Below are 23390 nucleotides of genomic sequence, written 5' to 3' on the forward strand. Positions count from 1 at the left end.
GGACCTATTAAAAAAAAACTGTGGTATCATGATCCGTAACATTTTTACCATAAAAGGTCCGACCGTATTAGCCGTAACTACGTGACGCTTCACGGTGCGACACATTTGCCGATTTGACAAATTTGGTCGTGGCGCGTAGTTTCGGTGTCGCGTAGTACATCATACCTACACTTTCATAGAAAGCTGTGTTGCGTCGCGTCGCTATACTGCCGGGCAGTTACGCCTAGTGCGGTCGGACCTTTTAAGCTCATGATAAACATGTAGACAATTAAACTTTGTCGTCATACTTTAAGGTCAGCTATGTGTATTACATAAGTAAATTACCCCTTTGATCCAAAGGCTGTATTTATTTCATAATTTAACAATATTGTTTCCGTGTCTATTTGCGCAATATGTATTTTGTCAATTGTCAGTAATAAGCACAGGTAATAAGTATTTCAAATGACATAAGTAGGCTCTTGATTGTATCACAATAATGCTATTCTATGAGTATAGTATGTTTGTATTTTTGTACGTTGAGCATAATTTTTTTTATAGATATGTTTAAAGATTTTTACAGGTATTGGGTTGTCACTTTCAGAATTCAGACTACGTTTACTGTTTTCTTTCAGTTTGTTAGTTGTATAATTTATATTATATTTTATTAAAAGTCTTTTAATATTACGTGATTGGACCTCTCCTAGGTATCCAGCATATTATAAGAATGCAGATATCAAAAACTGCCGCTCTTCCTATCTCTTTATTACTATAGATTAAACAATATTATATAACAAATTCATGTATACGGTAAAAGGTCACAAGGTCTACAATCATACTATATAGTAAAGTAGATAAAAAACATCCGCAATTTGATATCCGACTATCAAATCAATTGAGTTTTAGTTGTTTTGACTGAACGAACATTAATATTTGCATGACCTTAGATAAGAATAAAAATATGAGTTACTTGTTAAAAAATAACGTGTAACAAAAATTAGTAGGTACATACACATTACACACGCAACCGCGTTAAAATACATATATACTCATGTACTTTCACACTCATAGGATATTTGTTTCTATAAATAAAGTCATTTCAATAGCCAAGATTTGTTTAAGACATAGCACATGTGATTGTGACCATGTCTCTCAAGTGCTTGGTGTTTATTTATTTGTTATGTGAACTTTGTAGTGCATATAAAGTGTTAGTGATTTTTCCGTTGCCTGGAAAAAGCCACTCTATATTGGGAGAAGGATATGTACGATATTTGGTCAACGCTGGGCATGAGGTATCGTTTTTTTTTTAATTTTGACGCATGAATTATAAAATATTTGGAAATTTAGATACATAATACATTCTTTAAATATTAATACACGAATCTTTTGTATTTCTGGATTGGTTTAATTGAATATTAGATATTTAGAGGTAGACGAAACATTGTTATATTTATAAACTCGCTAATCGTTATCTATTTCTGAAGCGTGTTCAATATTTTTTGAGGAAAAGCTTCTTTATTATATTCTATTATTTTTTGGAATAGTTGAATTCTGTTAGACGACATATTTTTGATGCTTTTAAACTCAAAACTCAAACTCAAACATTTATTTATTCAATTAGACTTCTTCTAGAAGCACTTTTGAAACGTCATTAAGTACATGTTTTAACATTTACCACCGATTCGGAAAGCAGTATCTACGGAGAAGAATCGGCAAGAAACTCTATAGTTGCTCTTTTTAATCATGTCAGATTTACAATTTTACAAATTACATATGTAATATCATAATATATTATCATAATATACCAAAGAACTGTCCTGTGGTTTTTACGCGACAACCCTCCATGGGTTTTTATCTTCCATATATTCCTTAATACTGTAATAGGCTCTCTTGACAAGTACATTTTTTATATAAGATTTAAAAGAACTACTAAACTCTTTAATATTATGAGGAATTCTGTTGTAAAAGCGTATACCTTGGCCCATAAATGAATTTTTAACTTTAGCTAGCCGGAATAATGGCATTTCAATTTTATTTCTGTTTCTTGTGTCATAACAATGTCTATCTCCTACTTTTGTATGTAAGTAAGCGTTATTATGTACATATAAAATATTATTAAATATATACTGCGACGGTACAGTAAGGATACCAGTATTCTTAAAAGAGATCTCTTAGTGAGTCTCGAGCACGCAAATTATATACAGAGCGTATGGCTCTTTTCTGTAATATAAATATAGTTTCTATATCTGCAGCCCTGCCCCATAGCAGAATTCCATAGGACATTATGCTATGAAAGTAGCTAAAGTAAACCAATCTAGCCGTTTCTTCATCGGTGAGATGCCTTATTCTTCTAACTGCATATGCAGCTGAGCTGAGCTTAGCAGCGGTGGTGGTAACATGGGCCCCCCATTGAAGCTTCTCATCTAATGTCAAACCAAGAAAAACAGTCGATTCCACAGGGTATAATACCTCCCCGTTTAAAATAATATTCCTTTTCACCTTTTTTACATTTGGGAGGATAAATTCTACACAATTTGTTTTTTTTGTATTTAATAGTAAATTATTAGCATTAAACCAATTGGATATGCGTAAAAGAGCAGAGTTTACTTCGTCAACATTTGTGTCATGTCTATCCACATTAAAAATTAATGAGGTGTCATCTGCAAACAGTACTATTTCACACATATCCTGCAAATAATAAGGTAGGTCATTAATATACACTAAGAACAAAAACGGTCCTAAGATAGATCCCTGCGGAACACCTATGTTAATCGGCGCACCGCGAGATTTCTCTCCATTAACGACAACGGTTTGTACCCTGTTCTGAAGATATGAAGCTATGAGATCCTGAGCTAAACCTTTGATACCATAAAAATTTAGTTTCCGTAATAGAGTGGAATGTTCTACACAGTCGAAAGCCTTAGAAAGGTCGCAGAATATCCCCAAAGCATTCTTTGAATTTTCCCATGCTTTGTATATATGTGATAAAAGAGCTACTCCGGCATCAGTGGTAGAGCGCCCCTTTGTGAAACCATACTGTTTGGCGTGCAGTAAACCATTTGATGCAAAATGACTATTTAATTGGTTTAAAATTAGTTTCTCGAAGACTTTGCTCAAAGTTGGTAATATGGAAATTGGCCTATAGTTATTACTGTCTTCTTGGTCACCACTTTTAAATAAAGGAATAACTTTGCTAAACTTTAGTAAATCAGGGAATATACCACAGTCGCAACACTGATTAAATATAAACGCTAGTTGATTGGCAATGTTTTCTATGATATTATTTACTAAATTTACAGACATACCCCAGAGATCACATGTTTTTTTTAAATTTAATGTTTTAAAAGTTTTAACAATTTCATCAGCAGTCACGTGTCGCAATTCAAATAATTTGTTACACTCAGCAACGTGATCCCTCAATAAAGACTCTGCAAGCGCTGAAGACGAATTTAAATTCTTAGTTAAACTAGCAGGGACACTACTAAAGAAATCTTCAAAAGCAAGCGCAACATCAGCACTTTTGTCAACAATTTAAATGAGATATAAGTTCATTTCGTTCATTTATAATGCAGTTAATAAAACTAGACTCTAATTTAAAAATAAATATAGTTTTAAGCAATTTAAAAGTTTTTAACGGATTTTAAATTCGTATTATATTATTCTTTATAATTCTATATACGTTATTATTTAGCGCAATACCAAATACGAAACTGGGAATACGCTAATTCTTATTCGAGAAAAAGTACTTTTAACTATATTATAAGTAGTGACAAAGCACTCGTAGATTATAATCAAAATATAAGAAACTAGATTTCCGCCCGCGGCTTCGCCCGCGTTTTCAAAGGAAAAGCCGCATAGTTCCCGTTCCCGTGGGATTTCCGGGATAAAACCTATCCTATGTGTTAATCCAAGTTACCCTCTATATGTGTGCTAAATTTCATTGTAATCGGTTCAGTAGTTTTTACGTGAAAGAGTAACAAACATCCATACATCCATACATCCATACTTACAAACTTTCGCCTTTATAATAGTACTAGAAGACTAAGATATATATTGTTTCTACTTTAAAAAGCACTTCACTATACCACGTGTAAATTTTTATCAATTTATGCAACAAAATAACTTATTATTATCATTTAAATATCACCCTAGCAATAGTACTAGAAAATGAGAAAATATGATAATAATATTATCAATACCTAGTCAATACATAGTATGACTGTATGAAGCAGTCGCTTCCTGTTATTTATTGTCTGTTTCTATGTATAGGTTAATGTTACTACGCAATGCAGTTTTTTAATAGAGTGCTAGAAGAAGGTTTTAGAATATTGGTTAAAAAGCGGGCGAAGGCGCGGGCGCAAAACTAGTAAATTACGAAAATATTGATTAGTGTTCCTTTAAGCACATTTTTGACGTGACAACGTCTTATAATTCGATAGAGCCGGCTGCACGCACGAAAAAACATGACTCATGCGGCGTTACCTCGCTCTGAGGCGTTCCATGTAAGGCTTGAAGTGCAAGCGAGAGCGCGGAACGAGCGACAAAGAAGCACAATCGGACGTTGTCACGTTCAACTATCGTCAGTAAACCGACTTTACAGACAACCAATTCTTTTTTAACAGACTTTTTAAGGTCACAATTTTTTATACGAGTTTAAATGATAACCATAACTTACAACTTACAATGTAATTATTGTGTTTACATATTATATTAATAATGATAACGATAATATAGTACGCCTGCATTATCTATGTTTTTTTTTGACGTGACAACGTCTTATAATTCGATAGAGCCGGCTGCACGCACGAAAAACATGACTCATGCGGCGTTACCTCGCTCTGAGGCGTTCCATGTAAGGCTTGAAGTGCAAGCGAGAGCGCGGAACGAGCGATAAAGAAGCACAATCGGACGTTGTCACGTTCAACTATCGTCATCAGTAAACCGACTTTACAGACAAACCAATTTTTATAGTTTATATTATTCCATTTTAGGTCACTTACCTCACTGCCATTCCTGCCAAGATGAAGTCTGAAAATCTACGACACATACTGCTAGAATCTAATTTTAAATACTTTCCTGAAGGTAATCCATTAATTATAACATTTCATTATCGTGAAGATTTTGTTACGAGTTAAAAAAAAATGATTTTCATTTATTTTTATGTAAAGGGCATTTAGTTTTAAAACTTAAAGCTCTCGGTACTTATTAATATTAAATACTTATAATACTTTGTCTGTCTATCCGTTACGCTATCACGGATAAACAAAAATAATACCATGTATGTCAGTGATCAAACATTTGCCATTTGTTTTTTGAAAATGTAATACTATAAGATCCTGTGATAAGATCCCACCGCAGGGTTAGTGCGTTCATAGTTTTTTTGCAAAAACCAAAATTTTATGTATATTAATTATAATTAGGAGAATATAATATATCGACTGGGTTGCCAGTCAAAATTTGGTTTTAGCAAAAAAACTATGAACGCACTAATCCTGCTGTGGGATATTAGACTATAATGAATGTGGTTTCGCGTGTGTATCCGCGGGGCGCAAGTAGTGTTGATAAAATAATGAAACGAATCTATAATAAATTATTTATTTTCTAGATATTATTGATTTAATAAGAATAATTATTGATCTCAATGTTATAATTTCAGATGAATTTTTGGATATCAGCAAAATATTAACCAATGAAAATGAAATGGCCAGTCTTCGAACAATATTGGAGGTGATGTACACTCTAGCCAATGCTACTGTAAATCATCCGAATGTACAAAACCTTATGAATAATTTGGATGAGAAATTTGATCTTGTTATAGCTGAGTGGATGTACAATGAGTTATATGCTGGGTTCGTATATGTTCTAACTTCCTTTTTTCATATTTGTTTTGATTAAAATATACTCAATTCGATAGAGGCTATTTAAAAAATACATATCGTATCTTATAGACTATTAATTAATCTATACTTAATATTATAAAGCTTGTTTGTTTAGTTGAACGCGCGAATATCAGGAACTACTTGTCCGATTTGAAAAATTTATATCATTACGGTAAGACCAACAGGAGCCTGAGCCACGCGGGTGAAACTGCGGAGCGCAGCTAGTTTCTTATATTTGTGTCACAGATGTAGAGTATGATATAAAAAAATATATCAGGAATGTTCAAAGCATTTCTTACGTAATCAGTGTCTGAAAAAATTTTAGATTGACCAAACACCAAATCTGGGACAACTTGTATAGCATCATCGAGTGAAATATTTCTAATAATCTTTAAATTAAATTAATAACAACATTGGACAATTTTGCTATTGCTAAGTATATCAATTATTATACATCATCGTATTCAACAAAGTTATCTTCCCGAACCAATTACACTTGCAGGAATTTATCGTCTATATTTAAAGATTCGATCTTTCCTTACAGAATTGCAGCAGTATTCAAATGTCCCCTAATATGGTCATCGTCAGTGAACCCACATCCTCTTGTGCTAGCCCTGATCGATGAAGCACCAAATCCAGCATACGCAGCTGACCTGGTACAGTCTGATGCAGTTCCACCCTTCACGTTTTGGGAGCGCTGTCAAGAATTATGGACGCAAATATACACGCAATATTTGCTGTGGTAGGTTATTTCTAATCTGTTGCCATATTTAATGGGGTCTCATTATTCTTCATTTATCAATCCAAAAATATGTTGTCAAAGTCTCAAGAAAGCAAAGAGCAAGTACCCCAAGTATTTGCTGCACCGTCTGATTAATTTGCCAATGTAATGTTTTTCTGGGTCACTTTTAAATCCTTGTAATTGTTAAACTTAACAAATAATAAAATTTCCTCCAGGCAGCTGCGTGCGGGCGACAATCAAGTATACATAGACGCTTTTACACCACCGTTCCAAAAACGAGGCCAGGCTTTACCCCCGTATGAAGAAGTCAAATATAATGCTTCCTTGATCTTGGGTAACTCCCATGTATCTACTGGAGAAGCTATACGGTTACCAATAAATCATATAAACATAGGAGGTTATCATATCGATGAAACTGTGAAGCCATTGCCGAAGGTTGGTCTTATATTTTTGTTACTTATTGTATTGTATTTGCTTTCTTTCTATTTCTAAGTCGTGAAAGTAGATTAATAAAAGAAACGCAACAACTTTTAATAGGTATAAATAATAAATACATACAGTGTATTTTTTTAATTTTAAATTAAAACTTTGATTTTAATTGAAAGTGATGAACTAGCTTTAAATAAATAGGTATGTACCAAATTTATAATGATGATATTACATTTTTTAGGATTTGCAAGAAATAATGGACAATGGAAAGAACGGAGTTATCTACTTCAGTATGGGCTCAATGCTAAAGAGTCGGTCAATGCCAAATGAGTTGAAGAAACGACTTTTAGACATGTTCAGTCAATTGAAGCAAACTGTTTTGTGGAAATTTGAGGAGGACTTACCAAATTTGCCTAAAAACGTGCACATACTAAAATGGGCACTACAACAAAGTATTTTAGGTAAGAAATATGTATTATGAATTGTTCATTGCTTGTTAATAGAAATAGGATGATATCTAGTATTAAAATATTATTAGTGGGGAGTAGCCAAAACCAAAACTTCAGAGTAGAAGTCTGTAGCTTCCCCGATCAAAGTTTTTAGTCTTCTAATTAGCAAAATTATTTCCATTTATTTTCAGCTCATCCAAATTGTGTCCTATTCATTACACATGGAGGTCTGTTATCGACTACCGAGGCTCTTCATTTTGGTGTGCCGATAATTGGAATACCAATGTTCGCGGACCAAGCCTTAAATGTTAAAAGAGCTCAAGCAAAGGGTTTTGCTATAAAAGTTACATTCGATAACGAAGTACCAGATAATTTGAAAGCGGCTATCACTGAAATTCTAGGAAATCCTAAGTAAGTATTGTTTTACGACGTATTGTTAATTTAAACGTAGCCTTGAGGATTTTATACGAAAAAATTATAGTAATTTACATCTTTCAATATCTGTAGAGGTTATTATGAATATTGTGTCCAAACGGTTATTAATTTTTAGCCTCGATCTGCTGGTTTAAAAATAACGAATTTTGGTAATCTGTGCAGCATCAAAAAATAGTAGTAATCTATCTATTTTTTTACGATCTTTTTTTTTCTAATGTGCTTAAGATAAGATTAACATGTTTTGTCAAGCTCTACATTTACTATGCTTAACCATAATCGTTTTGTTAATTTCCCAGATACAGAGAACGCGTCACAGAGCTATCTTTTGTCCACCACCATCGCCCGGTATCTCCCAGCACGGAACTTTTGCACTGGGTAGACCACGTGGTGAAGACACGCGGGGCGCCGCATCTACGCTCTCCCGCGCTTATGATGCCCTGGTACCAGAAATATTATCTCGACCTGTTTGCTATCATCCTAGTAGTTTTATTAGCTGTAATTCGCCTTATTAAAATGATTTTATGTTCATCTAATAATAAAATATCTTCTGTTGGTAACAAAAAATTCAATTAGATAGACAATTTTTTAGTATAGCTAGTTTTTTTTGGGAAAATTTGTGCTCATAATGTGTGAATTAAGAAACAATTATTTTGTCGATCTGTATTCAGAAATTTAAGAGCACACTAAAGATGTTGTTAATTTTTTTTATATAAATACTGATAGCTAAAATTCAGCTTAGCAATAAAATAATTATGTAGAATTATACAATTGTTACACAAATCTTGGTTGTTTTATTTCGTATTTGGTGGCATGTACAATGTACATGACTACCTATCCTAATACTATTATAAAGGCGAAAGTTTGTATGTATGGATGTTTGTTACTCTTTCACGCTAATACTACTGAACCGATTACAATGAAATTAAGCACACATATAGAGGGTAACTTGGATTAACACAGGATAGGTTTTATCCCGCAAATCCCACGGGAACGGGTTTTTCTTTGAAAACGCGGGCGAAGCCGCGGGCGGAAAGCTAGTTATAAATATTTCTGTATTTTTCTTTGCAATATCAATAGATAAACGTGCAGTTTGTGATCGTCATAGGTAAGTATTTACTTTTTCATCTAAGAAAAGCTATTCCAATTTGTATACAATTTGGCACGATACAGATAGAGGAGGCTCCCTAAATTTTATGTGAATTTGCATATTCTGAAACAATCACACATACAATCAAAATGATTTATTGGGTCTTTTTCTTTCCACGTACAAGACAGTTACGTAATTGTAACATATTCTCACGATTCATTTTTATTCAAAAATTATGCCTTTTTTAAGGATTATTACATTTTTTTTAAAGATTTACTTGGACTTTATGTCTAACATAAATGGTTAACATTTATGTAAGTAAGAAAATATAGTTTACTATCCAATCCCAAGATATTTTTTCTCTAGATCAATTACTTATTACTTTAGTTATAAACGAAATAAGAATTGAGACTTACGATATTTAGTTTCGAGCTCGGACGCGATGAAAGAGCGCACGCGATATTCAACTTTATAACGGCTGTGTTAGCGTCTAGCACCGTAGCGGTCTAACCGGTCTCTCAGTGCCAGAAATTATGTTAGGGAGCCTCCTCGAATAGTCTTATTTCGTCTCATTTTCAAGCTACTGATGCAAATTTACGTTTAGTGAATAGGCGGATAGGACATTGGATAGGATGAAACAATTTCTGCGCGATACAGATCGGCCAGTGTAGACATGGAAATAATAGGAAAGGAAAATGACGACACACGCGCTTTTTTCGACCGAGTCACGTCTGCACTAACCGAGCTGCTTCGCGCTGCATTTGTTTCGCGAGGCTGCTCGCTCTGTGCAGAACCACCTAGCAACAATTGAATTGAAACTAGATTTGAAATTATGTGTCTGAATAAATATCGGATAATATATTTTACCTTTCTCAAGTTCTATAATAATAATTATTTTTAGCACGCTTCCGTCTTATTTATATCATTAAATAATCCATGATCTATTATGTTATCTTAAGTACCATGCAATAACAATACATATTAACAAGAGATTAATAATCAGATAGAAATCTATATAGATTATTAGAGATCCGCTACTGTAGTAGGTACTGAGATATCTGGTATTCTTTTTGGAAAAAACGTATAATTCAAACAAATTAACAATTAAATTCCTATTTGAAATTGAAATCTATCTATCTTTTGAAATTGTGTTTGAAATATATTTTGTGTGTGGCGTGTGTTTTTTTCTAATATTGCTATCTTAATCCACTAGAAAGATTTAAAACATAAATAAAACAAAATTACATTACTTAAAAATCTTATTTATTTTTCTTATCAGAATCAGATTTTCGAAAAACCATTCTGTACATTGTTTTTATAATGAAAATATTTACAGTTAAAGCTACAAGAATAACAGAAAGTAGATCGAGGTAGCATTTCTGGTACCAGGGCATCATAAGCGCGGGAGAGCGTAGATGCGGCGCGCCGCGTGTCCTCACAACATGCTCCACCCAGTGTACCAGCTCATCGCCAGGAGTTAATGATCGGTCGTGGTACATTAAGGATATTTCTTTGGCTTTGGCTTTATATCTGAAATCGTAATATAGTAATGTGGATTTCATTAGCTAAAGAAGAAAGAGAGAAGAAATTTAAAAAGAAATATACACAATATTTCTGATTTCTCCAGGTTGAATAATAAATTGTATCAATATAAGGTAGCATTAGGTGAAACGAAGGTGAAGGAGAACAGCGTGAGGAAACGGACATGTCTAAGAATCAAACGTTCAACGACATGTGACATCCGCCAACCCGCACTTGGCCAGCGTGGTGGATTATAAGCAGTGTGAACGTATATGAGCTGATGATGAGGTGGAATATAAAATCAAACGAGTTGCGAAATGGGTGGACTGTTATTTACTGAAATTAGGACACTTACTTGGACTCAGTCAACATTTCATGGATAGCTCGTTTAATATCAACGTCCATGGTATAGGAAAGGTCCACTTTTATAGCAAAACCTTTCTTCACTGCTCTATCTGCATTCACGAACTGGTCTACCATCACAGGAATTGTTATCATTGGAACTCCGAAATGTACTGCTTCAGTTGTTGACAAAAGACCTCCATGGGAGATGAAGAATAGACATTTGGGATGAGCTGAAAATGTTTACAATCCATACTATAATATTATAAATGCGAAAGTAACTCTGTCTGTCTGTCTGTTACTCAATCACGCCTAAACTACTGAACCAATGTTCATGAAATTTGGTATGGAGATATTTTGATACCCGAGAAAGGACATAGGCTACTTTTTATCCTGGGAAAGTGACGCAATCCCGGAAATCCCACGGGAACGGGAACTATGCGGGTTTTTCTTTGACTGCGCGGGTGAAGCCGCGGGCGGAAAGCTAGTATTTTATATTTGTATGAAATACTCGTGTCACTATCTTAGATGTCGTAGGTACCTATATACGGAAACGAGTAACGACTTGATTGATATTTATGAAAATATTTTAAATGCAACATATTTTTTAGATCTGAGTATCGGTAACTTAATGTTGGCAAGGTATATGCAGATGCAATTGGTTTTAATTTTTTATTATGCAATTCTCAAAACTAATTTAATTTATTTATGCTTATTGTGGTACAGACCAGAGGCGGCTCGTGACAAAATTTTATGGGTGTTCACTTGAAATAAAACACTGAAAATACGTGGTGTAAAGCAGTACATTTATCAAAAAAATTACCTACTTATAAATAATATACATACGTCTTTCTTTTTGGTGTGCAAAAATATCTATAACTTAAAGCGTCAAGACATTCGTAAAAGTCTGTTGTTGCTTTCATCACAACCACACAACCACGGTGTTTTCACATAATATTGTTCGGATTTAAACACACGCGTATATGTTTTCGTTTTTGTCGTACATTTTTGCGTAAGGTCAAGTTCAGGCCGTGGCAGTCCCTGCTTTCAATTCAAGCCGAATTTGTAACGTTTTAACACACTTTTTAATGAACGCCACATTATAATTGTTCATTTTCACACTCACAAGTAATACTGATAACTACAGACTATTTCAACACGTATCTTATGATTTTAATTAGAAAATTCCCGAATTTGCATTCGCGCGCGTGCATTGAAGTTGACTCGAGAGTCGAGTGTTTGTTTATAATATAGACTATAGAGAGTGGAAACGTCGCGCGCGGCGGTAAAAACGAACCGGCAACGTTTGCGGGAGCGGCGCTCCGAATTTTGCTATCTTTCCATAGAAAATCTTCTGTTTCACGCGCGCAGGGCACTGGCAAACCCTCTCTTTCACTCCTATTGGATTTCGTATTAGGAAATGTACTAAATATTTTTTCATTGGAGCGCAATCGTGAGCGCTCCGCTTCGCGCGTTACTGTATAAATACAGTATTATTCAAGTGTATGGAATGAAGGAATGATGGATATATTCATTGGTATTGACAGTAGTTTTTTACGATTACGATTGATTTTAAATAGTAATAATTAATATTAATAATGAAATTAAGGAGTATGTTTTTATTATAATTATTTATGGGAGTTCACTGCACCAGCGCTCCTTAGGGCGAGCCGCCTCTGGTACAGACCACTTTGAACGTACCAAGAATACTTTGTTGCGGTGCCCAATTAACAATGTGCACATTTTTGGGTCTATTTGGCAGATCTCGCTCGAATTTCCACAATACGGTCTGCTTTAATTCTCCAAATATTTTCAAAATATTACTGGTCAACTTTTCTGGTAAATCTTCGCTTCTCAAATTGGATCCCATGCTGAAGTAGATCACACCATGTTCAGCGTTATCCATTAATTGCTTTAGATTCTGAAACATTAAATTTTGATATTTTAAAACCAAACGTATTAAAATCGAACTGATATGGTATATTAGAAATGACTAACACAACTTGACCGCTTCCTTGGTACAGTGGTTGACGCGTGAGCGTAGAACCCAGGGGTCCTGGGTTCGATTCCCGGTGGAGACGAAAAAAAAATGTTTCGTCTGGCAGGACACAGAAGGCTGATCACCTACTTGTCCTTAAAGAGAAGCGATCAGTGAAACAGACGTACAATGCATCTGCCCCTTACCCCACTAGGGGTGACGGGACTTCACAACTGTGTACTCTATTTCTAAACTTTTTACATGTTTTCAACGATTTTCTTGATCAGTTGTAAAATTCGTTTTTAATTTTATACGCAGGAGGTATTTGATTAAATGATACGCCCTACCAACACTTTTTTTTAAGAATATCCATTTTAGATAATACATATTTTTCAAAATTTAAAGTTCGCTGATACGCCAAAGACCATTCGGTGCCTTTTTATAAGAATCAAAAGATTAAAGATCTAAATCGTTATCTAATTCAAAAGCGCCTACCGCAGGTAGAGGTTTAACATCCGTCTCAATATGGTGTCCACCAATGGGCTTGTAGTTTTGCGGCAACCTGGTTGCTTCCCCCAAGGATGCGTGTGAATTGCCCAGCATTAATGAGGCATTGTATTTTAGTTCAGTCAGACTTGGAACTGGTCTGGTCCTACTTCGGACGTGTGGCACGATATAGGTGTCGTAATATTTGTTTTCTAGAGGTTCTATGTAGCTGAAATCAAGGGTAGAGGTATAGGTTAAATAGTTAAGTTAAACGTAACGTAAAACATTAGAAAAGGTAATGAATGACATATATAGGTAGGTTAAGTAGTGACTCGTAACGTAGGTAACGTAAAAAATTTAATTATAATAGAACTTTATCTTCTCTCTGTACTATAATATTACATTAACAAATTCTATAATATTTGTACATCACAAAGTATATTTGCGTATCCGATGCAGCAATTTACTATTTATTCATGATATACTTACTTAGTTTTATTTACGTTCATATATTCAGTATCTTTAAATATACTTATAGCTATATCTCGATAGTGGTCATGAACTTCAGAATAGTTTACGTTAATTGTTTCTAGCGTTAGAAGAAAACGTATTATTATTTAAACAATAATTAGGCTATAATATAGGTCTTCTATGTTAGTGGAAATTTTCTGATAGGCTATACAGGGTCACTTGTAAAACACCAGCTTCCTCGCAGGATAAGATATCTAACATTTGTTCTACGATTTTTGATAATAATATGTTAGATTTTATTTTCGTACAAAAATAAATATTCATTTAATTTGTCGTTTACAAGTAACCCTGTACATATTAAGTTTTGAAATGATTATAATTCTGGTAAATTATCTTCTTTAAGTAGAGTTAGAATGAATTTTTGATTGCGAAATATTAAGAGAACAAATTCGATCTGTGGGTGGTTGGCGCAGGCAGAAATTTTCTGCGTACATAGATTTCAGATTTTTTATTTACATAAATTATAATGAGTACTTACTAGCTCTGTACGAACATTCCATATATTTGGTTGAACAACTCTTCCGTTCTCTCTTGGAAACTAAAAGGAGGAGCGTTACTCGAAGCTGAGTCAGACACATAGGCCGGGTTGGTGAGCTCATCTATTAACCTGAGCACCATCCAATGAGGTTCCAGTGAAGAATACCAGATGTAAGGACAATCGTACACAGCTGATAATCTGGAAGTGGCCAAAGAATTATGAAAATACTGGGAAAGACTGTTCTTTTTATTCGAAATTGCATCGAAGGTACTATAACGGGCATTATTTGTGTCGTCTGATCCAGGATTCATCGAGTAGATTTGTACGACGTATATTGTAATGTAAATCTTGAAGGTATATATAATATTTACCTAAGCCAATTAATTGTGACATAACTATTATTTAAATTACCTATAGTAACCGATTTTTAATATAATATGTAAGCAAACACTGTTGAATTTCCTTAAATGACTAGGAAGATCTATAATTTATACACGTTTTTAAATAAGTTACACGAGTGCAGTACTATGACCTTGTGGACTATTCAAATGGTATTATCGCATCGCTTGCTTGATCGTTAAATAAATTGAACTTTTGACTTTGCACTGGTGACAAATTATTCAATTGCTTCTCGTTCTGGAGTATTTACTATGGGGAGAACATGACAACCAAAAGATTTTTTGGTCATAGTTGCATTTGTTAGTCGCAGTTATCTGGTTGAATCAGCTATTTGTTTGAATGACTAGGCGTTGATTGAATGACGACATTTAACTCGAGATTTAATAAAATAGCAGAATCAACCAAATGATGAAGACACAATATAAGTACAATTCTTTGTTGAAAAATTTGCACGTGAAGGAAACAATTAAATATCGAATCTTTGGATGAAGCAGATCAGTCATCAGGATATAGTTTTCTATAATTCTCAGCTGATAATAATACTGTTAACTTACCCAGCATATAAGTCAGTATAAACCCATTCTGATATTATAACATCAAAGGTTTGGCTGGTATCCTTAAGTAGGTTTTGAAATCGAGGGTTCTTAATTGTACCCTTTCCTACTTCTAATCCAACTTCTAATAGTATTGAAATCGATTGTAGGTTTATATTTCCTTCCATCATATTTTGGACTAGCTGTTGCCCGCGACTTCGTCCGCGATTCGGTCGTTTTTCGTCATTCGTCGTTTAAAAAAAATACGTGACACTTTATTTTTGAATGTTCTTAATTGTCTCTTATAAAATTTAACTACATTAAAATTGAATACTCTGATAAGAAAATCTTAAAATCATCGAAAATCATAGACATCGAATATCTGAGGAAAACATGAATGAATGTGATTTAAATTCTACATTTCTTAGTAATTAAAATAATAATCTAAATTAAATGTAGATTAACAGTTTGAGCGCACCATTATAGAATATGTACCTAAGTAATAAATTACGTTAGTTTACATAGTAACTTTACTAAAAACACGATGACTTTCTTTCGCGCTCGGTACCACAAACTAAACATGTTTGTGGTACGTGGCCCGCGTCACTTTACCCCCCACGAGTTCCCCTCCGTTGCTATGCGAAAATACATTCGTCGCCCTACTGTAGGAAAAATTGTAATACTGCGGCCTGGGCGTTATAACACGCTCAGGGAATTCCTGAGTGCTGATAGACTTCCGTCTATCGGCATTTATACCAATTTTATATTAATATCACCATCTTGAGGAAAAGCTTCTAATATCGATTTAAAACGCATATATACGGATTAACCTGATGAATTAACATGTTCTAAAATTGTGAAATGAGTTCAGTTTTAAATTCGAGAAATATTGATTTCTTGTATTCGATTATTCGTCGTAGTCGAATACAAAATATATTTAAAGAAACTTAGGTTGGCCTTCAGGCAAAAGGGATCCTATCAAATGATAAACTTGACCTTGTATCTTAAAAGTAAGAATGAAAGGAGCATCTGATAATTGTTGAGCACCAAAGGATCATTTAAAACGCAATACTATAAGAGCTAATATTGTCTAAGAACTGTTTAGATTGCACATGTTCCTCTAAAACTTAAAAGTAGTGATTTCAAAGGTTCCGGCGTATCTTCAAACGAAAGCCGACTCCTTACTCCACTTTAAAGCATTACAAAAAGAACATACTACGTTAATATCGCCTATACAGAAGATGATCTGTAATCGATTGTGAGGTTATAAGCAAACCCACTTTTATATTATTTTGTCGGACCACACCACCGAATTTGTAGATTGATCTTCTATGTTTACCTCTAAGTCATTAAGACTATGTCGAAATCTGTCTGCAATAAGACGGGCCTCTCGCTATTCGTCCGTTTAAAGAGACCAATAGTTTCAATTCTTAATCTTTCATTAAACAAACTTATTAATCGTTCTTGTCTCAAATAATGGTAATATTCGCGTCCCTACTCTAGTCATTGCTTATGCTCATGTTCATCTTCGAGAGATCGAATAATATTATGGTGCACCCTATTATTTGTCAAACGGTCTTCATATTGAGTAAAAGTTTCAGAATTCTCGAGATAAAATATGACGATCGTGATCAGCTGTGAGACGTAATTCCCTCTCAGTGAGGGTTTCGGTCTCACGGGATAGTACAATATGCCATTTGCGATCAGCTGTGAGACGTTATATATACCCTCAGTGAAGGTTTCGGTCTCACAGGATAGTACATGCCGTTCGCGGTCAGCTGTGAGCCGCAATTCTCGTTGTGAAGCGGTTTCAGGTTCGGCATAACACATGTTGTTTTCGGTCAATAGTAAGCCTCTTATCTCTAACGATCCTTGAGAACTCTTATTTCTCATTTTCTTAACTTTGCTCGAATTTCGATATATAAAGATTTTTTAGGTGGCACTATTGCGGGTGAATAAAAATTAAAACGGACTAAGAGTGTTATAATCTCAATCATCATCATCAATACATATAATAAAATTGTGGAAAAGTGATGTCTGTACAATTAAAATATGTAGAAAAAAATTAGCAGGTGTTATTATTATCGAGAAATCGAGAGAAACCATTTTTTTCTCTTAAAAGCTCCCCCCCTCCCACTTCCCGAACTCCGATTGACCGTAATTTATTTTTCCTTACATTTTTATCATATCCTTTTCTAATGGGTTTCATCCTACTGCGATTTTTTTTTGTTTCAAAAATTATCTACCCTGGTGTATAGGTAAATTTTCCACATAAAATGTCCTTTAAATTATGTCGTATTATATTTTTAACCCCCGACGCAAAAAGACTGGTGTTATGTGTTTGACCGCTATGTATTTCTGTGTGTGTGTGTGTGTCTGTCTATGGCACCGTAGCTGGCTAACAGGTAAACCGAATTAGATGCGGTTTTTTTTTGTTATGCAGAATATTTTCCGACGCTGGTTCTTAGATAAAGTGTATCAAAATTGGTTCATCCACTTATTATACCTACATAGGGGTAAAAGTGGGAATGAAAAAAATGAAAGTTATAATTTATTTTTAAAGATCGTCGGGAAGTTTATGAAATTATTTATTCCTTTTTCTATACACTTTTCTTCGTCTAAACGGTTTAGTTACGTGCTCTCTCTCTCTTCAGCCTTTAGTTACGTGCGTGAGACAGGAAAGATCTAATTTGGATTTGTTTCTGGATTTGATAAAAACTGAGTATCGATTAAGCTGATCAGTGGCTACTGGCTACACCATAGATTATTAAAAACATCCGTTTAAGAAAGGAAGGAAATAGAATTTGCTCCTCTCCCCCCCCCTGGTTCCTAAAAAATAATATGACATAATTTAAAAGAAATTTTACGTAGAATTAGTTAGGCATTTCTTTTTTGATTTTCGATATTATATACTAATCATAATTTTTAATTACAATATGTAGTAACTATTTGGTATAGGTTAGGCATTTCATTTCTTGATTTTCTTTAATAATTTGGTACGTAAGTTTTTTAGCTTAGTTTAGTAAGAAATTTTAATAACAATTCTTTTAATTATTTATGGTAGTACAACAGTACAGTATGGTTGTACGTATTTACTCAATAATTGTATGTTAAGTAGTAATTCAGCATGGGCGTAGCCACGGTGGGGCTGGGTGGGGCGCTTACCCTGGCTTTGATCTGGTAGGTACTAATTGTGAAGGGGAGTGGGCGTGGGCGTGGGATTGGGACTGAACGTGGCATATGGCGTGGGAGTGCGAGTGGGGGCATGAAAATAAAAATGATTTTTTATTGTTGCCCCACCCTGGGCCCATGGTCATAGGTCCCATAGTCACTATTCCACGCGAACGAAGTCGCGGGGACAGCTAGTAGACAAATATAATCAGAAAGCTTTGAACTCCTAAGCTCAACCATAAAAGATAGACATTTATGATGTCGGGAGATATTTTTTATATAATATGGAGAACATTTCTTTCATACTTGATTTCTGTGTAGCTTTAACCATTAAGATACACGCATTAAGAACGCACACGCGACGAAAGCTTAAAAATGGAGTTGCTGCTCTGCTCACGAATATGAAAAATAATTGTACCAAGTTTCGTTTAAATCCGTCGAGTAGTTTTTGTTTCTATAACGGTTATACAGACAGACAGACGGACAAACATTTTTGACGTCGATGTCGATCTCTAATCACCTCGTGATAGTTATTTAGGAAATATATTTCATGTGCAGAATTGACCTCTACAGATTTAATATAAATAGGTATACATATATTTAGATTCCAATTTCCATGTAACGTTAAATTCGACTATATAATAACTAACAGACAACGCAGGTTACTCTCGTTTCCGTAAGTTGAGGCGGCTACATATTCGGTCCTAATAACATGACTTTTTGTGAACGAAACGACAGCGCGGTTTAATGCGATGGCAACACCATCAGAAAAAAGGAAATATTTTTAACTTTGAAAAAATATTATGATTTACACTATTAATACTATTTTAACATTAACACAAAATATAAGACTGTGAGTATGTAAAAATAAATCCAGCTAGTTTCACATCACACTTATGTTTATAATTAGGTATACGACATGAAAATATATTAATTACCAAGCAATAATCATACAGATAAATACTGAACAAAAGTATTAACAGTCAAAGTATATTTTTACTCACAACATGTAAATGATGAAGGAATAATAATTATCAACGAACTAACCTTTTTGTATTAGAGTCCCGCCTCGTGATCGAATTATTAAAACACGAAGATTTTTAAAAATGTAACCAATGAACACAATCAATATTAGATTAACTGTAATGGTGTCTAGTTTGACTTAAAATAATATACATCTACCCTCACTTTTAAAAATGTAGTATATTCACACGAATTATATAAGCGCACCTTATAGGGAAGGGAAGATTTATTATGGGTTAAAGAGTTAAACAAATAAATAACATAATTATATTTAAATTATTAATTTTTAACATTGTGTTCAGTAGTGTTAACATGTAAATTGATTTGATTTTTACGAAATCTCATAGATGGCGCTGAATCAAATTTGTCTTTATAGTACAAAGATTCATTAAACAGTTTCTCTGCCCAAATTACGTAAATGACGTAGTTTTTATAGTGTAAAGCTAGATAATAGCATGGCTTACTCAAAAACAACATTTAAACATGAGTCTTTAGATTGTACGCTGTCGTAGTACACGGAATACGTAAGAAAAGTAAAGGTTCACAGCTCCTCCCCCGGAGGTGATAGCATGATAATATGTTTAAAAAAACCTCACACGACCTGTTAGTAATATTCATGCAAAATTTGAAGTCAATCTATGCAGTACTTTTCGAGATTAGCTCGGACAAACATACAGACAAACAGACAAACAGACAAACAGACAAACAGACAAAAATTCTAAAAACTATATTTTTGGCTTCTATATCGATTATAGATCATGGATTATGTATTCTTTTAAAAAAATATTCAATGTACAGTTTTGACTTTCCTACGATTTTATTATATGTATAGATATTAAGTAAGCCTCCTGTAATTTTACTTTTATATATCATAAGGAGTTTTGTTGTTATAACAGCACTACTGATTTATCAGTTATTACTTCTATACAAATATTATAAAGAGGAAAGGTTTGATTTTTTGTTTGATTGTATGAATTGAATAGGCTCCGAAACTACTTGGCAGATTTGAAAAATTCTTTCACTGTTGGAAAGCTACATCATTTCTGAGTGACATAGGCTAGGTTTTATCCCGGAAATCCCACGGGAACGGGAACTATGCGGGTTTTTTTTTTGAAAACGCGGGCGAAGCCGCAGGCGGAAAGCTAGTATATAATAACTGGCTGTGCCCCGCGGTTTTAACCGCGTTGCTCCGCTCCTGTTAGTCTCAGCGTGATAATATATATATATATAATATATATATATATATATATATATATATATATATATATATATATATATATATATATGCCCTTCCTCGATAAATGGGCTATCTAACACCGAAAGAACTTTTCAAATCGAACTAGTAGTTCTTGAGATTAGCGCATTCAAACAAACAAATACTTCAGCTTTAAAACATGAGTATAGATAACAAACACAACGGCTAGACAAAAAAGGAAAGGAATACAATATTAATGGATAATAAATTATGAATTCATAGAGGGTCGGTAGATATGAGGATTCAGGTCATGTCTACTTTATTGTCTACCGTCAAAAGTTTAGTCGGATAAGAGTAGGCTTATACCAACCTTTCATAATCTCAATATTTTCGCTTACATCTACAACTTTCAAGTTTTTCTTCGGTTTTGGTGGAAATGATGTTACGAACGTAACCTGCAAATATATTCTACAGCGGTTATTTATACTTGATATGCTTCAATAATTTTCGTAAATCTTCTGTAGGTAGATATGCATAATATTTTATATGTTAACTTATTTTAACTGCTATTAATGACTAAGCTTAATGAATAAATTAATAACGAAAAGAAGAGCGGCTCTATCTTCATAGCTCCATAAAATTGGTATTTAAGAAGCCAGAAATATAAATATAATAATATTTTAATATCTGGAATGTGTACCTCATGACCAGCATTTATCAAATGCCGTACTAAACCTTCTCCTAAGATGCCATGACTCTTCCCAGGCAAAGTTACAACGACTAGAATTTTATATGCACAGCAGCTGGACAATAACATTCCCAAACTCAGTAACTTTAGGAGCCAGGCCATCTTCTGAAAATAATGAATGGGTTATATTATACTACTTTTCATATAAAGTAGTATCTTATTTTAGATGCAAAATATTGAAATAGCATTTTTTAATTTTCATTGTTATTTATAACGTTGTTATCACTTTTTATTCCTATCTTGTATCGTATACAAAATTTATTTAGATTTATTGTTAATTTTTTAACATCTCTATTTTCAACGAAAATAAACTATAAAATATACACACCTCATGAACATCACACTTTTTATTCATCGATGATTTAACGTGCAACTTTGATTCATTGGAACTATTTATAAACAACTTTGGTCTCTGAACTCAACTCTCAAACTGACCTCGACGCGATGTTTATTGTTTACAACGTCTCAGTTAAATAAAATCTATTTGACGAACTTTGTGTTGTATTTTCATTGGATAAAATCCGAATGTATTTTAATATTGTAAAATAAAGAATAAAGAATAAATTTAATTAATTATTTCACGTATCCAAAATTACCTTTTTAGCATATTATTTTATTCAAATTCAAATATATTTATTTGCTCGTATATGGTTCATAAGGGTGTTACACAAATTTTTTTTTATCGCATATACTGCCATTTTAAATGGCGTGCAAAAATTTACAAATTAATATAGTCAAATTATAAATAGACAATTACAAAATTATACACAAAATACATTAATAAACAATTACAAAAATTACACATAAAATTACAATTAAATTAAATTAAGATTCATATTATATTCATGTCACGATCATTTAAATATTCCTTAATACTATAATAATTTTTAGCTTGTAGCAGTCTATACAGTTTATTTTTGAAAAAATTCAGTGTCTGAAAAAATTCAGAGTGTTATATACTTACTGTTTCCCGTGGTCTTACCCGCATTGCTACGCTTCTATTGGTGCGTGCGTATTAAATAAATTGCCGTGCTCTATAATACATGGGCTATCTAGCACTGTAAAACTTTTGCACGCCTCATAAGCGAAGCGTTGAGGTGGGTACTACTGTCACTTCGCGCAAAACATCTGATTTTTCAAACTTAAAATGTCTTTATGTATCATACATTGCACTTGTAAGATAATACATACACACACATATTAAGAAAAAACACTATTTTTAACGTTCATGATATTTTTGATGTCATTTTTGTTATTTAAACTAGTTAAAAAACAGTTTAAAAAAGTTCTGTCTTGGACGTCCGTGTGTCTGTATGTGCGGATCCTTTTTCTTGTTAACACGATAGCGACCGAAATACTTTACTAATCGAGTCTTTTTTTTTCTCTTACGCTTGAGTATGCTCAGGAATAGAACCCTTTCATTTTTCAGGGTCTGATTCGATGTGGTTTAATTGTTATTAAATAAACAAAAATAATAATTAATAAATATTTATTAAAAAAAAATTATGAGGCGTGCACTTTTGGATTTTCCAAATTATTTCAAATTGGACTTGCAGTTCCTGAGATTAGCGCGTATAACAAAACGAACAACCTCTTCAGCTTTATAGGATAGATTTAAATGCAAAGTACAATAATTTATTATTGCAACTGCCAAATTACAGTCTGTTCATCGATTAGTAAAGTTCGATTAGTAGTTACTAAGAAAATAAAAGTCAATTTAATAAAGAAAATAAGTTTGTACGAACACATTAATTTACCAATATTTGCTTCTATATTTATGTAGGAATTGATATATTTTATTGCTATACTAGCTGTTGCCCGCGACTTCGTCCGCGATTCGGTCGTTTTTCGTCATTCGTCGTTTAAAAAAAATACGTGACACTTTATTTTTGAATGTTCTTAATTGTCTCTTATAAAATTTAACTACATTAAAATTGAATACTCTGATAAGAAAATCTTAAAATCATCGAAAATCATAGACATCGAAT

General features: G+C 33.5%; 2 protein-coding genes across 2 annotated transcripts; one reads left to right on the plus strand and one right to left on the minus strand.

The window, feature by feature from the left end:
• The first annotated feature begins 1080 nt into the window (after nt 1-1080).
• On the plus strand, nt 1081-8635 carry LOC149479306 (UDP-glucosyltransferase 2-like). Its single transcript, XM_089707945.1, has 8 exons — nt 1081-1268; nt 4968-5058; nt 5633-5825; nt 6400-6597; nt 6813-7032; nt 7268-7487; nt 7667-7886; nt 8207-8635. The coding sequence occupies exons 1-8, from the start codon at nt 1122-1124 to the stop codon at nt 8481-8483; spliced, it is 1566 nt and encodes a 521-aa protein (XP_089564071.1). The 5' UTR covers nt 1081-1121; the 3' UTR covers nt 8484-8635.
• A 1621-nt stretch (nt 8636-10256) lies between these two features.
• LOC149479307 (UDP-glucosyltransferase 2-like) lies at nt 10257-21813 on the minus strand. The gene is made up of 10 exons (XM_089707974.1): nt 21731-21813; nt 21355-21507; nt 21025-21109; nt 20273-20307; nt 15287-15468; nt 14334-14531; nt 13334-13553; nt 12562-12781; nt 10874-11093; nt 10257-10527 (listed from the first exon to the last, which is right to left on the minus strand). Exons 1-10 carry the CDS (start codon nt 21755-21757, stop codon nt 10257-10259), a joined length of 1611 nt encoding a protein of 536 aa, XP_089564100.1. The 5' UTR covers nt 21758-21813.
• Between the last annotated feature and the right edge of the window lie 1577 nt (nt 21814-23390).

The sequence above is a fragment of the Colias philodice genome, chromosome 20 (assembly GCF_061535455.1).
Source record: "Colias philodice isolate Cphi_HAF_F1 chromosome 20, ilColPhil1 Martin Lab GWU primary, whole genome shotgun sequence".
Taxonomy (NCBI): Eukaryota; Metazoa; Arthropoda; class Insecta; order Lepidoptera; family Pieridae; genus Colias; species Colias philodice.